The sequence below is a fragment of the Mugil cephalus genome, chromosome 14 (assembly GCF_022458985.1).
Source record: "Mugil cephalus isolate CIBA_MC_2020 chromosome 14, CIBA_Mcephalus_1.1, whole genome shotgun sequence".
Taxonomy (NCBI): domain Eukaryota; kingdom Metazoa; phylum Chordata; class Actinopteri; order Mugiliformes; family Mugilidae; genus Mugil; species Mugil cephalus.
This window is the reverse complement of record NC_061783.1, coordinates 22,196,042-22,209,781: the sequence shown is the minus strand read 5'-3', so window position 1 is coordinate 22,209,781 and position 13,740 is coordinate 22,196,042. Positions and strand designations below refer to the sequence as shown.

General features: G+C 39.0%; 1 protein-coding gene across 1 annotated transcript in view; it reads right to left on the bottom strand.

Annotated features, from left to right (window-relative positions):
* The window catches only part of dbpa (D site albumin promoter binding protein a), a 39,616-nt gene that overhangs the window by 6,665 nt on the left and 19,211 nt on the right, over positions 1-13,740 (bottom strand). Inside the window, exon 4 of the mRNA XM_047605838.1 lies at positions 850-1,106. Coding sequence (XP_047461794.1) covers positions 850-1,106 — 257 coding nt within the window. The remainder of the gene's footprint in view (positions 1-849; positions 1,107-13,740) is intronic.

Here is a 13,740-nt window from a genome sequence, read left to right as displayed (position 1 = left end):
TGCTTTAGCTACATCAGCACAGTTAGCAGCTACGCTAACTCACGCTGCTTTTTGTATTTTATGTGGAATAAAATGTCCTTTAAGCTTCAGATTATAGTTTTTAGTAAATGGCCATGGTATAAGACGACTAACATACAACAAGTTTGTACACATAAAAGCTCAAAGACAGACAAACAGACACAGACATGAAGGATTTTCTCTTAACTGGTGTTTAAACATCTCTTTGAAAAGTAAAGACAACTGATGTGAGATGGAAAACAATAACAATAACCCTGTAGCCTCATAAAAGCTGCAACTCTTCTTTATGTTCTCGTCTTCACGATTTCACGTTTGCATCATTTTAACGGAAGGTCTGGGAGCATAAACGCAGCTCGACTGCGACTCGCAGATCATTTCTCTGCAAAAACGTGCACGCAAATGATTTATAAAGGCAGCAAGGTGAGCGCCTTCCTCTCTCCATAAATAACCAAACGCCTCAGGAGCTGCAGCTGCTCCACCGCTGAACCGCGAAAGCATGAGCCACCGATCAGAGCGCAAAAATATTTTTAGGGCTCTGTTTCGTCGGGAGGGATCGATACCAGTGGGCGTCGCGCTCCTTTTCCTCCTAAAAACCTTTATTTATTTAAACAAGAGAGCAGAGCAGATATTTCAAATTAAAAAAATGAAGTAAAGACTCGTCTCTCTTGCTTAAAGAATAAAAACTATTAACGCTTTATGAGGCAAGGAACCACATTTAGAAGCATTTTCAATAAAGGGTTAAATAGAAAAACTCGCATTTAGTTTAGCTTGTAGACTTTAAGCCGGGGAGTAGTAGAACAGTAGAGCAATGCATTGTGGGAGATGTAGTACCTTCTGCTCGTTGGGAACCAGCATCTTTCGGGCCTTCTTGATCATGGGCTGAGGCTTCAGCTCCTCGTCGCTGAAGCGGTGCCGCCGCGGGTCGAACGCCTCCTGGCCCGGCACGCTGGACAGCGCCAGGTCCGCCGGGTCGGGGTCAAAGTTCACCATGATGTCGCTGTTGCCGTGGGTCGCCGCCGCCGGGGGCCCGGGGGGTCCTGGGGGACAGGTGGAGGGGGGTGACGGGTCCTGAGGCACCGCCTGTCCGCCTGAGAGGGACGAGATTCAAAACGACATGAGTTAATTAAGAATTAAACCAAGCGTCTTTAAATTACAGAACCAAGCTGACGTTTAAAATAATAGAAAAAACTTTTTTTAGAATTTATCTGCAGACAGTTTATAAACAAATTTGAGATCACTGTATTGATGCCTGTGGGGAAATTGTTTTGTCCAAGAGTCACGAGATAAAGACGGAAAAAAAACATGAACAAGAGATAGACATAAGAATAAAATAAAATAAAATAAATTAAAATAAAATAAAATAAAATAAAATAAGAAGTAAAATTAAAAAAAAATTCAGATGAGATTCAGAAAATCCACATTAATGTGGATTTTTTTTAACATTTTTTTTTAAAAATGACAAAGATGATAAAGACAGAGGTTCCTTTTATTATTATTATTATTATTATTGATATTTTTTTTTAGCAACGTTTCAACTTTTTCTGTTCGCATTTTCTGATATTTTACTCATTTGATTTTTTAAAATTTAAGATTCAAGAAATTATTTTGTCTAAGAGACAAATTATGGAGAATTATAACAATTTTGTTTTGATATTTTGATATTTTTCGGTGACATTTCAACATTTTCTGATATTTTATTCATTTGATTTTTTTTAAATTTATCCACAGAAAGCTCATAAACAAATTCATCATCACTTTATTGATCCCACAAGATAAGAAAAATAAATATAAATGAACAAGAGATGAAAAAATATAGATTCCTCGTATTTTTTAATAATTGTTTTGATATTTTTTGTGATATTTTAACATTATCTGTTCACATTATTTCAATTTCTTAAGCGCAGGATAAATCCAGATGATTTTACGTCTAAATGATTCTGTGTTAACTGCATCTAAGTGAAAACACATTATACTTTGTTAAGATCTTTTCTTTTTCCCTTTAAGTTCAGTAAAGCTCTGACAGAATGGCTCGAAAATGAAAATTTTTGACACAAAAAACTACAAACCCTAAGTAAATAAAGTGCGTGTGCTTTTATTGACGTTAAACTCTGCTAATCTGCTCCATCTGTGTCGAGTGTTTGTGCTTTGATCAGAAGCATCGATTAGATTCGGTCGGTTGATGCTCACAGACTAATACGTGTTTTCATTCACCGATAAAAGACTGAAACTGTTCAGCAGCGACGCCATTAAACCGTCGTCTCTCTTTTAGTGAACGTGAACATCAGACGCTCACATGTTAACGTGAACACAGACTCTTTGTGCTCGTTCCGTCTCCTCCCACTTGCTTTAAAGTCAGCAGGTTTAAAACACATGAGCCGGGATTTATCAGCAACTGAGTGGAATCAATGTCTCTGATCAGACCACGGACACAGATTAACAGAGGTTAGCGCCGATAAAAGCACATGCAAATTATTTCTGGACCTAAGACGGAGTTTAATCTGCCTCCGTTCATCTTAATTACTCGTTTAGACGTCCAATCATCCCAGTTTTAGTTTCAGATTAAAACCCATCTGCCCCCTGGTCAGGTTGTCACATGTCTCTGTCTCTGTCTCCGTCTCCGTTTCATTCCTGCTTTAAAGCTTCGCTCTGAACCAGCTTCAGTGTTTCTGACAATGTGAATGTGAAGTTTGACTAAAGTAGACGTCAGGTCATTTATTCAGATATGGATCCAACATCCATTTACTTCTACACGCTGACTTATACTTGTACATATTTTATTTTTAAATATTTTCTGGACACTGGTTCACTTTGAGCTGCTGTAATGAAAAGAAATTTGGATTAATAAAGTGATTCTACTTTTTTTGCTGCTTTATGTTCAATTTCCTCATAATTATTTAGAGTTTTGTACTAATAAGTTGTATTTTATTGAACATATAAGTTAATAACGGCCTTTCAGAGTGACTGAAAATGGATTTTACATCCATATATTCTTATTTCTGTACTGCAACGCTGCAAATCTTCCCACCATGGGATAAATAAAGGGTTGTTTTATATCATCTTAACACAAGAAGAGGGTTGAATTTCATGCACGCTTTTAAAAAATGTGTTTCCCACATTTAACCTGCTTAAAAGAGCTGACAATGTCATTTCCCCTTGGGATTATTTTATTTTATTTTATTGTTTTTGGTGTTTTATGTTCAATTTTCTCACAATAACTTTGAGTTTTATACTAAAAAGTTGTATTTATATGGCTTATATGGTCTTTTAGAGGCGGCTGAAAATGGATTTTACGCCCATACATTGTTATTTTTTTGCTTATTTTATGTTTTTATCTTTTATTTTTATCTCCTGTGTGCAACATCTGCTGCTGCAAAGCTGCAAATCCCCCAAAGTGGAAAAATAAAGGGTTGTTTTATCTTAAAAGAGGAAGAAGAGGCTGATAAACTGAAAGGATTTGGGTTGAATTGCATGCGCGCTTTTAAAAAGCAATATAACCTGCTTTTGTTTTTTGTGCTTTATGTTCAGTTATTTTAGTTTTACACTAATAAGTTATATTGTATTGAACATATATGGTAATAACGGCCTTTTAGAGGATTTTTATCTGCAAAAAATATATGAAGGGTCGTGTTATCTTAACAGAACAAGATGAGGCTGATAAACTGAAAGGATTCAGGTTGAACTGCTGTGATGAGAGAAAGTCGCTTTTAAAAATGCGTTTCCCACATTTAACCTGCTTAAAAGAGCTGACAATGCAAAATAAAAGATGAATTGAAAAATTGATTTTACGTGATCAGATGTTCCAGATGCTACACGAGGCAGCAGCAGTAACGTTTTATGATTTCAGGGCGTTAAAAGAATCCAGACGGAAGGTGAGTCTGGAGCTTTTACTTTTTCTTTTTTTTTTTTTTTTTCCATTCCTCTCAGATTCATTGCTGAGCTACAGAGTCACATGTGTTGCACAGTCTCTCATGCTTCATCCTCAGAGCTGCAGCAGAGCCAGGAATGAAAATGAAGCCGCCGGAGATGAGTTGACCATGAAGAGGATTATTCTATAGACGACGCTGGACAATATGTTCAGACTGAAAGCTGCATGTTAAGGGATGAACGGGGGGGAAAATACACATTACTCTTTTCTTATTCCCGCCTTTTAAACTTTAAAGACTAATCCTTCACGTGTGCATTTAAATCTTAAATCAAGTTATTTGCTTTTTTTTTTTTAATTTTGCCTTCAACTTGCTGCAGTGACGCAGATTCACCACCAGGTATCAGTGTGGAGCCAGAAAAGAGCTCAGCGGGGCAGCGGGTTCACATCATGCTGGATTTACAAGAATCAGGATGTTTTAAGTTTAACCCTTCGTGGCGTCTGATATGATAAAAAAAAATAAAAAAATACATAAATAAAGTAAAAGCTTTGTGCTCATGCCTGAAGCTCTGCAAACAATCACACCTGAGTGATGAGATTTAAATAAATCCTGCAGGAATCTCTCCTGCTCGTCCGGATTCCTGCAGGATTTACCAGAGTGACCTTTTCACACGTGTGTGCAAAACCTTAAAAGATTAATATTAAAAGATCCAAACACCAGGAATCAGAAGTGGGAGAAAAGCCCGAGTAAGTGCAGGATGTTGAAGTGTGTGACTTCCCCCTGCAGCTACTCTCCACTAGCTTAGCTTCTCTGAATGCAGCACTATAGAAGAAAAGTCTATTTTCAGCCGGATCTCGGCAGATTTTCTATATTTCTTTCCTCCGTCTCTGTCTAGAAGCAGAATATGTCTCTATATTCTGAGAGCAGAGATATATATTTATATATATTCAAAGAATAATGTGAGTACCAGTCAGACTCTCGTTGTGGCAGCATTTGTAAGACTCATTTTTTTTTTTTTTTTTAATCAAGCTCTAGGCTCCGTGCCACCGTTTATAAATAACTGCAAAGCTGGAGACAAATATCAACCAAAAACAGTGGTGGTGGTGGTGGAGGAAAGATTTCAGACACAAACTGCATGTATTTGTTTTGTTGTAGCTCATCAAAATAAGGATTTATCCTTTTGTTAAATCACAGAAAAACTAACCAGACGTGACCTCAGCCGTCAGGACCTTTGTGCACTGGAGGCGTTTTTTTATTTTTTTTATTTTTTTTAAAACTGTAAATCAGAGGCAGCAGCCGCACGACTGCGTCTGCCGTGAGCCGTCACTCATTTTATTACTCATGTCAACCACAACGCCACAACCAAATCCTCCCCGGGCCCGGCCCAGGTCTGGGCTGGGCCTGGTCTGGGCTGGGCTGGGCTGGTCTGGTCTGGTCTGGGCTGGGCCTGGTCTGGGCTGGGTCTGGTCTGGGCTGGGCCTGGTCTGGGCTGGGCTGGGTCAGACCTGGGCGGGACGTTTCAGATCCAGCTGAAGACACTCGACTGCGCCGCATGAGTGGGAGAGTGAACGTGAACTTTGTGAATGGTGGTTTTTCAGGTTTAAACTCGCGCTCAAAAACATGCGCTTGTCTGACTCCTCGTTGCAACATCCGAGCTTCCGAAGGAGCAAATAAGAGGATGTGAAAATGTGTCCTGCATCTACCAGTGAAGGTCTTTCTGGATGCTGGAGTCGCTCCTTCTCCTTTATAGTTATTATCCCCGTCTTGCTGATTTTTCTGTGGCCTACGCCCGAGAGGAAAAAGCCGACTTTTCTCTAGATGTGTTTAGTTCCAGCTGCAATCAAACCAGGACTTGTAAACAAACTCAAACAGTGGCTCGAGTTCCCGGAGACGTGTCGTCCTGCTGCAGAGTTTTACATTCGTGTCAGTGGTGACTGGTTAAGATTCTATTTAAAGCTAAAAGGGGCCGACCCGTTCAGACCGGTGCAAACGTGCACCATCAGCTGACGTAACGTAAATAATGCACCAACCATAAGTTAAACACAGAGTTAACGACTAACTTCAGACACAAATATAAGGAGGAAAAAGATACAAACATTAACTTTAAACTTCCAGCTTAGCACCAAAGTACAGATATACAGCGTTAGCAACTAGCTGGTGGACATAGCTAAAGGTTTAGCAGAAGCTAAGAGACCAAAAACGGACAAAAGGAGAGAAACTGCTTCACATATCTCGTCTACAACCTTTCGTATTAATGAAAACAATCCCCAAAAATATCATTTTCCACTTCGAGCTAAGCACCAAACCACAGAAGCTAAAGGATGTAGCAGCTCAGCAGCTAAAGAAAAAAGAGAACGAATTACTTAACAGGATTATTTCACTCGATTTATAAATAAACTGCTTCATCCCCTCATCCTGTATAAACTGCACACACGTTTATGCCTATTTATTTTTTATTTATATACATTTGAATTCATTCATCTTCCAGCTGAGACAGACAAAGTTAGCACCTAGCTTGTGAGCGTAGCTAAAGGATTTAGCTGCTAAAGTGCTGGATGCTTAGTTCAGCGCTGGTGGAGACCAAAAAGGAGCAAAAAGTGAGTAAATGCTTCACATATAAGATCTACATCCATTCCAGCTAAGCTCCAAATAACACATCTATAAAGTTAGCAAGTAGCTACCGACCGTAGCTAAAGATTTAGAAGCTAAAGAGAAGAAGATTTGATGCTTTTCTCTCAAAGAGCTGTAAAAACTGTACATTTTTATTCCTATTTACATATATTAATCTTCCAGCTAAGCACCAAAACACAGACAGACAAAGTTAGCAACTAGCTTGTGACCGTAGCTAAAGGATTTAGCAGCTAAAGAGCTGGATGCTTAGTTCAGCAGCTGGTGGAGACCAAAAAGGAGCAAAAAGTGAGTGAATGCTTCTCATATAAGATCGTAAATATAATTTTAGACTTCTAGCTACGCAGCAAATCACAGATCTACAAAGTTAGCAACGAGCTAGTGGATGTAGCTAAAGGATTTAGCAGCTGGTGGAGACCAACAACGAGCAAAAAGAGAGAGCAGATACTTAGTATTTAATGCTTCTCTGTCAAAAAGCATCATTTTTATTATAGACTCATTATCATTTGAAAAGGATTTGACGACAAGCTGTGAATTTGGGATTATTTCACTCGACTTATAGAGAAACTGCTTCATCCACTCATCCTATATAAAGCGCACACATGTTTATGTTCATGTACCGTCCGTCCTCTCATTATCCGTCCTATACGTCCTCTATGGTCCATCTGTTTGTCTCCCATCAGATGAAGCTGTGCTGGGCTTGATCTGACTCCCTGGCAGCTGGACGGGGGCTCTGATCCCAGATAAGTCAACCCAAGTCCACCCCCCCCCCCTCCCCCCCCCCCGACTCCTAATAACAACCATTTTGGGCAAAAAGTTGAAAACGGTCCAAGAACATGGCGGCTGCTTTTCTACAGGCTTCATTTCCTGTCTGAGAAGGAGGAGGAGGAGGAAAGAAGCCGCCGTGAACTCTCGTTCGCCGCTTTAAATTAATTTAGCTGAGATTACGTGTTTCTCTCTGTCAATCACCCGGTTTTCCGACTCTTCTCGACCTCTCGGCGCACGAGTTCAAGTGAAAAGCCTGAAAACGTGCAGACTCGAGCCCAACAAATCTGCTAATGTGACTTTTAAAAAGGTCAACATTCATGCGTAAAAGCGTTTCTAGGAGACGCGCAACACGAAACCAAAGGCTAATGACGAGATGTTTGAAGGTTTGGTTTAAAGCTTCAAACAGGTTCATATTCGAGTCAAGAAATTTAAAACAGCTGCCGCATCATCTAAAAATCTCCATCCATTCAGGATCTGAAGACGTGTTGATCCTCACATGGAGGCTACAGGTGCAGACTTTTTAAAGGGGAAAGTTATTTTTTATCGACTTTATAGCGAAACGATTTGTTCTTTGCTCTTAATTCAAACTACTTTTTATGTTTTACAACAATTAAATGACTTGCGTGATGTTTAAAGTGTCGCTTGTAGAAACAAGCCTGCAGGTAACTTATCGCCTGAGCCCTTTTTAGCATCTTTAAGCTCATTGTTTTGCTGTGTCAAAAGCTGCAGTTCCTCAACATGTCCACTAGAGGGCTGGCTCCAAAAAAAACAATAAATCTCCATAGACTTCCAGGTTTTTTTTTATCTCTAGAGATAAAGAGTCAGGCTGAAACCTCCGCCTCGTCCGAATAACAACCATTTCGGGCGAAACTTGGAGAACGATCCCGGAGCAGCCGTGGGCCGAGACGCCCACGGCGGCAGAAAATAGCCGAGCCGAGGGTTTGAGAGTAAGGTGAGCAGCTCTTCCTTCCTTCCTCCTGACTAATCTCTCTGGTTGTTGTTTGATCTAACTATACTTTAACACACCCACACGATAAAAAGCTGAAAAACCCTCGCAGCTGCTCTCGGACACAAACAAACGCACGGCTTTAACTTTACGCTCCGTTTCCGCCTCCTCCTCCTCCTCCTCCTCCAGCTCTTACGTAATAATGGGAAACAATGTAATTACCATGAGAATAGTGATTACACTAATTACACAATGATGGAGGTGACAATTAACTCCAATCACAGTAATTACTGAGATTTTTTTTCTAACTTTTTTATCTTTTTTATACATATATATACATAATTTATATTGTTACCGTTCAGCACAAACTTGTTTAATTAAAATTTTTTTATTAAATTGAGACGTCGCAGCTCGTTTATCCAAGATAAACAGACAACAATGCACAACTTAATACAAAACATGATTAAAATAACCCTACGGTCACGTGCACAATAACTTGTTTAGGCTGCATTAGTGGAAGCAGTGTTTACACCAATCAGCCACAACATTATGACCACTGACAGGAGACGTAAATAACATTTAAAACATCTTCTGACAATATAATGTTATTTTTTTGGACCTGGCATTCACTCATGTGGACATGTAGCACCCATCTTGACTAGACCAGACCAGACCAGACCCCCCCCCCCCCATAGTAATGACATTCCTTAATGCTCAGCAGCCATCTCCAGCAGGATGCAGCCAAAAAAACGCTCTAGGAACAACTCACAAAAACACGAGGAACAGCACAGATTCACTAGATCCCAGACTGACCAAGTATCAGTGGGATTATCCACAGAAAAAGCCCCACTCCCCCCCCCTCCCCCACTAACAACATCCATCACCCTCAGAAGCATCCGACGAGTCACCTACACGATACCAGGAATCAGGTGGTCATAATGATATGGCTGACCGGTGCCTATAGGCAGTAGCAGGAGCGTTTCATTTCCTGCTCTGTTTATTTCTGTCTCTGTCGACATGGAGGAGGTGACCTCTGACCTCTGCAGCAGCTGCTTGTGTCCAAAAAAAAAAAAGAAAGTACATTATGTGGAATGTGATGTAGGAAGTGAGTTACATAAGGAGGCTCTTCTCTCTTCCCTCTAACGTAAACACTCCTCAGAGTTCAACCTAAACACACCAGATCCTCCCTCCTCCCGCCGGACGCTTTAATTCACACACACGACTTTAAATCTGCTTATACGTTCATTTGAGCCATAACATATAAAATCTGATGAAGGTCACGATGTTAGTTTGAATTTAAAGATTATTTTATTAAAATGATGAATAAATCAGCCACAGACGGTTTTTAAGTTGATTTAATGCTGCATTCATTCTTAAATAAAACCTTAGAGATGTGAGAATTTCATGTTTTTATTTGTTGTAAATGACTGTAAATAGATTATTTTGTTGTTTTGGGACATGTGGTTTGATAAAACTGTTTCTTTGTTCGTCGGCACATTTTTAACCTTTGCTTTCACTGTTTATTTGTGTTTTACATGTTTGTACAAATTTGCACAAGTTTAACTTTTTTCTTTCTTTTACATTTTATTTATTTACAATTTTTATTTATTTATTAATTACTCCATCACTGGAGCATTTTTTAACTTTTATGTATTTATTTTCATATCATCTACAAATAATTCTTATTTATTAAAATGTGCTATAACTTTTAGGGAATCTGCCTGTTTAACTTTTAATTCATTCTTTTTTTTTGCATTTTATTAGCAACAGATTTTATTTATTAACTCTTAAGTCTTTGGTGATTGGAGCATTTTTAATTTGTACTTTTCACATTTCTTTTTTTTGTATTTCATTGACAAAACATTTAATTGTTTAACTGCTCAACTCTTAGTACATACGTAGATTTAAATTATGTTTTTAGCTAAATTTTAAAATAATTTTTTATGAATGTAAGTGTCATTTGAAGACGTAGCATTTTAAAGAAAATCAGATTTATTTAACGTATTTATATCACATTTATATTTACTTACTTGATCTAAAACACGTAATTTAAGAATTCATTTAGACGCCAGTAAAATAAATAAAGTGAAACAGCCTCGAGCTGTTTGCGCTTAAAGTCAGACTCAGATTTTTATATTTGCATCTTTCACGTTTCATGTCCTTTGTCTGGGTGAATTTCACACACACCCATGCAGGCGTGGACTCACCAACCAGCGCCGCCGCACGCACAAACAAACCAAACCCAGCCAGACACGTGCACGTTCGCATGAGCGTGCCAAAAAAACACCACAACACATGCACGTGGAACGATTCCGGCCAGGTGACACGCCCCACGAGTCCTGTTCCCAGTGTCAACACACCGACTGGGAGTTATGTCACAGACAGTGATAGTGGTGACCTCCTCCTCCTCCTCCTCCTCCTCCTCCTCCTCCTCCTCCTCCTCCTCCTCCTCCTCGGCTCTAAGCTTTTCCAAGTCACCGCTCATGCTCTGCCAATGGTCAGATCAGATTATGACACAGTGACTGGGCCTCTGAGCTCATGACTAGACACGTAAAGAAAACATCCCAGAGCTTTAACAGCAGACTCAATAAACCTGTTAGCTGAGGTTCCTTCAAACGGGGAAGCTAATGCTACGTAGCGTGCTAACTGTTTGCTCCACGAAACAACATGTTTGACGTTTCTGCAGAAAAATACAGAAAGGAAGATATTTTCTGATCTGGATCTGAAGAAATGCTATAAAAGAGGAGGCGCAGCTCAGCTCTGCTCTGGACCTGGATTGTAAAAGTCATTTGTTAGTCATATTCAAGTGGCCAGATGTTCCAGACTGAGACGCAGCTGCGGAAATCAGATTCTGTTTCGACGGGTTTGCATAAAATCTGATTTCGTGTTGGTCTTTCTGAAGTTAATCTGGACTCAGTTTCTGTTCACGAAGCCTTTTTTTTTTTTATAAACCAGCATGAGTTATGTGTATTCTGGGACGTATTTACTGCATGACTTTACTTTTATCGATATGAACCATTTTCCTCATTGATGTTACCAGAACATTGTTGAATAAACGTCAGCAAACGAGAAAATCCAAGTTTGCATTATTCACTTTAACTCTTTGGCCTTTTGAGTCGACATATAAATAGAGGAGGACGTTACTATGAAGGAAGAAACCAAATACATCATGTTTGATGCAACGTTTACCAATGAAACTATGATTATTTATGTACATTTTTGATCTTGCATCCAGACTCAATGTTTTAACCCACTGAGCTAATCGATGAATCCTTAACCCTTTAATGTTCCTCTGGGTGCTTGAACCAATTTTGAGTAAAAGCTGCATGATGTAATACGTCATTTTCTGCTGTTTCCATTGATAAAAGTCATTATAGGATTCAACAACTTCTTATTTTTTAACTGTGTGGTTCCTTCAGAACTGACTTTTGTGATAGAAACTTCAGAGTCTTGGCTTTAAGAAGAGACCAAGACCATGAATGAGCTGCGACATGTTCATGAACAGCGTTCGGTTTAATTTGAGTAGGTTGAGATATTTCCCCTGTATCTGAAGAAACGCTGATAGAAGAGCAGCTCTAGGAATCAAACCCTGAATCTAATGTGTGTTGTTGTAAATGTTCATATTTAATTGGCCAGATGTTACGGACTGAGCTGCATCTCCAAAAGTTGTGAAACAAACCAGATTTTATGTGGATTTGCCAAAAAAAAACAAAAAAACAAAACATAACATCCCACATGAAGAGCGATAGAAGGAGCGACACCCACGGTCTGTTGGAAGGTCTGCACCTTCACAGCCTGGCAACAAATGAAGACGGAGGAGAGCAATAACCTTTTTAATATCCTGGAAGTCAGGCCCACTTCCCTGATCCCTGCCCTCCATATTTATCTTTTTCTTTTTTGTTTTTTTTTGTGGCGAATACTTGCTCTGTGAGTTTTGCGGTACATTAAAACCAGACAGGGAGGTGCTGTCCACCGGGGAGTTTTAAAAAGTATAAAAATCCGTTGAGGATGCATCTCGGTTAAGATGAAACATCAAACACCAGGAGAAGTCATGCGTCGCTGTCGCTGTCATTACACAAACACACTCCTTTTCAACAGTTTCGTCTCTGTTGTGTTTCTTCCTTATTTCTCTGTCTCTGATTACAGACAATCAAAACAACGAATAAAAAAATAATATTTGGTTAGTGAAATTACCACGTGCAGTCATGGAAGGTTTTGGGGGATTTAGTAAAAAGAAAACAATTTTATAAAATCTCTACAGCAACAACTTAAGATAAAGTCTGACATCAGGCCAACGCCTAAACTGGGACTAGCTACAGAGAGGAGGAAATCTTACTATTAATGTGGAGAATTACGATATGTAGCAATTATATTAGCAATTTTAACAAATTTTATTACCATACTACACTGAAAATACAGAATATGTCTCTATATTTATATTTTCATTGATATTTTTTGGTACATTTTGTATATTCTTTCCAATTTATTGTTGTTTTTTGTATATATTCTTCTTTAATTATGTGCTACTGTGACCAGGAAACTTCGTACACGTGGGATAAATAAACAACGACTGAAACTTTCACTGAAATTTCTCCAAAGTCGTACAAATGTCTCCAAACCTCCTCAGTTACCGATTCTTTATTGATCCAAAACAATCAATTTAAAAATCGTGGAGATGTCGAGAATTAGCAAGAAATGCTAAAGCAGAAACACCAAGCGGACCAATCACAGCTCTTGGTCTGTGTAGCTATAATTAACATTTAGCTGTTTAGCCGTTTAGATTCCGAAACAAGATGGCGGACAGTAACAACAAACCCAACAGACCCTCACATGGCCTGTGATGTCACAACATTAGCTGGAGGAAGTGAAAACACTGTCACTGTCGACCATGAAAACATCGTCTTGCTGTATTTTTTGGGGCCAAAACCAGAAAAATTAAAAACACTGACTTGGAAGTTTTATCACATACCAGCCACTTCCAGTCGTAAAAAACTTTACGACTGAACGTGACTAAAAGAAAAGCGAGTGAGTGCGACAATCAACAACGCTCACTTCATGTCAGATAAGATTAGTTTGTGATGCATCATCACTTTCAGCCAGATAACGTTACTGGTTAAGATAAAATGTGACTGATACTACGTGAAGTTAATCATTATTCGGAGGATTCTTGCTACATGTTAATGCTAATGCTAACTGCGAGCTAACTCAACGTTAGTTGTGTGTTTCTGGGGCGTCTAAGCTGAAGTTAGCATTTACTACATTACCCTCCACAGTGGTTCCACTAAGTTCTTAATATCTTTGTAGGAGATTCACTTGATAAAAATAGACCAGACTTTGTCCCCTCTGTGTCCTCAAATCATCAAATTGTTTATCTAGTGAGTGAGAGTGTAGAGATACTAGTATATTCTCTAAAATATGCATTTTCCTCGTCCATTCTTGCCAAAACAGGCTGTTGAAATGGTTGAAATATTGCTAACTAGGGTGTTTACAAGCTAGCATGTCTGAGATGTTTTGCCT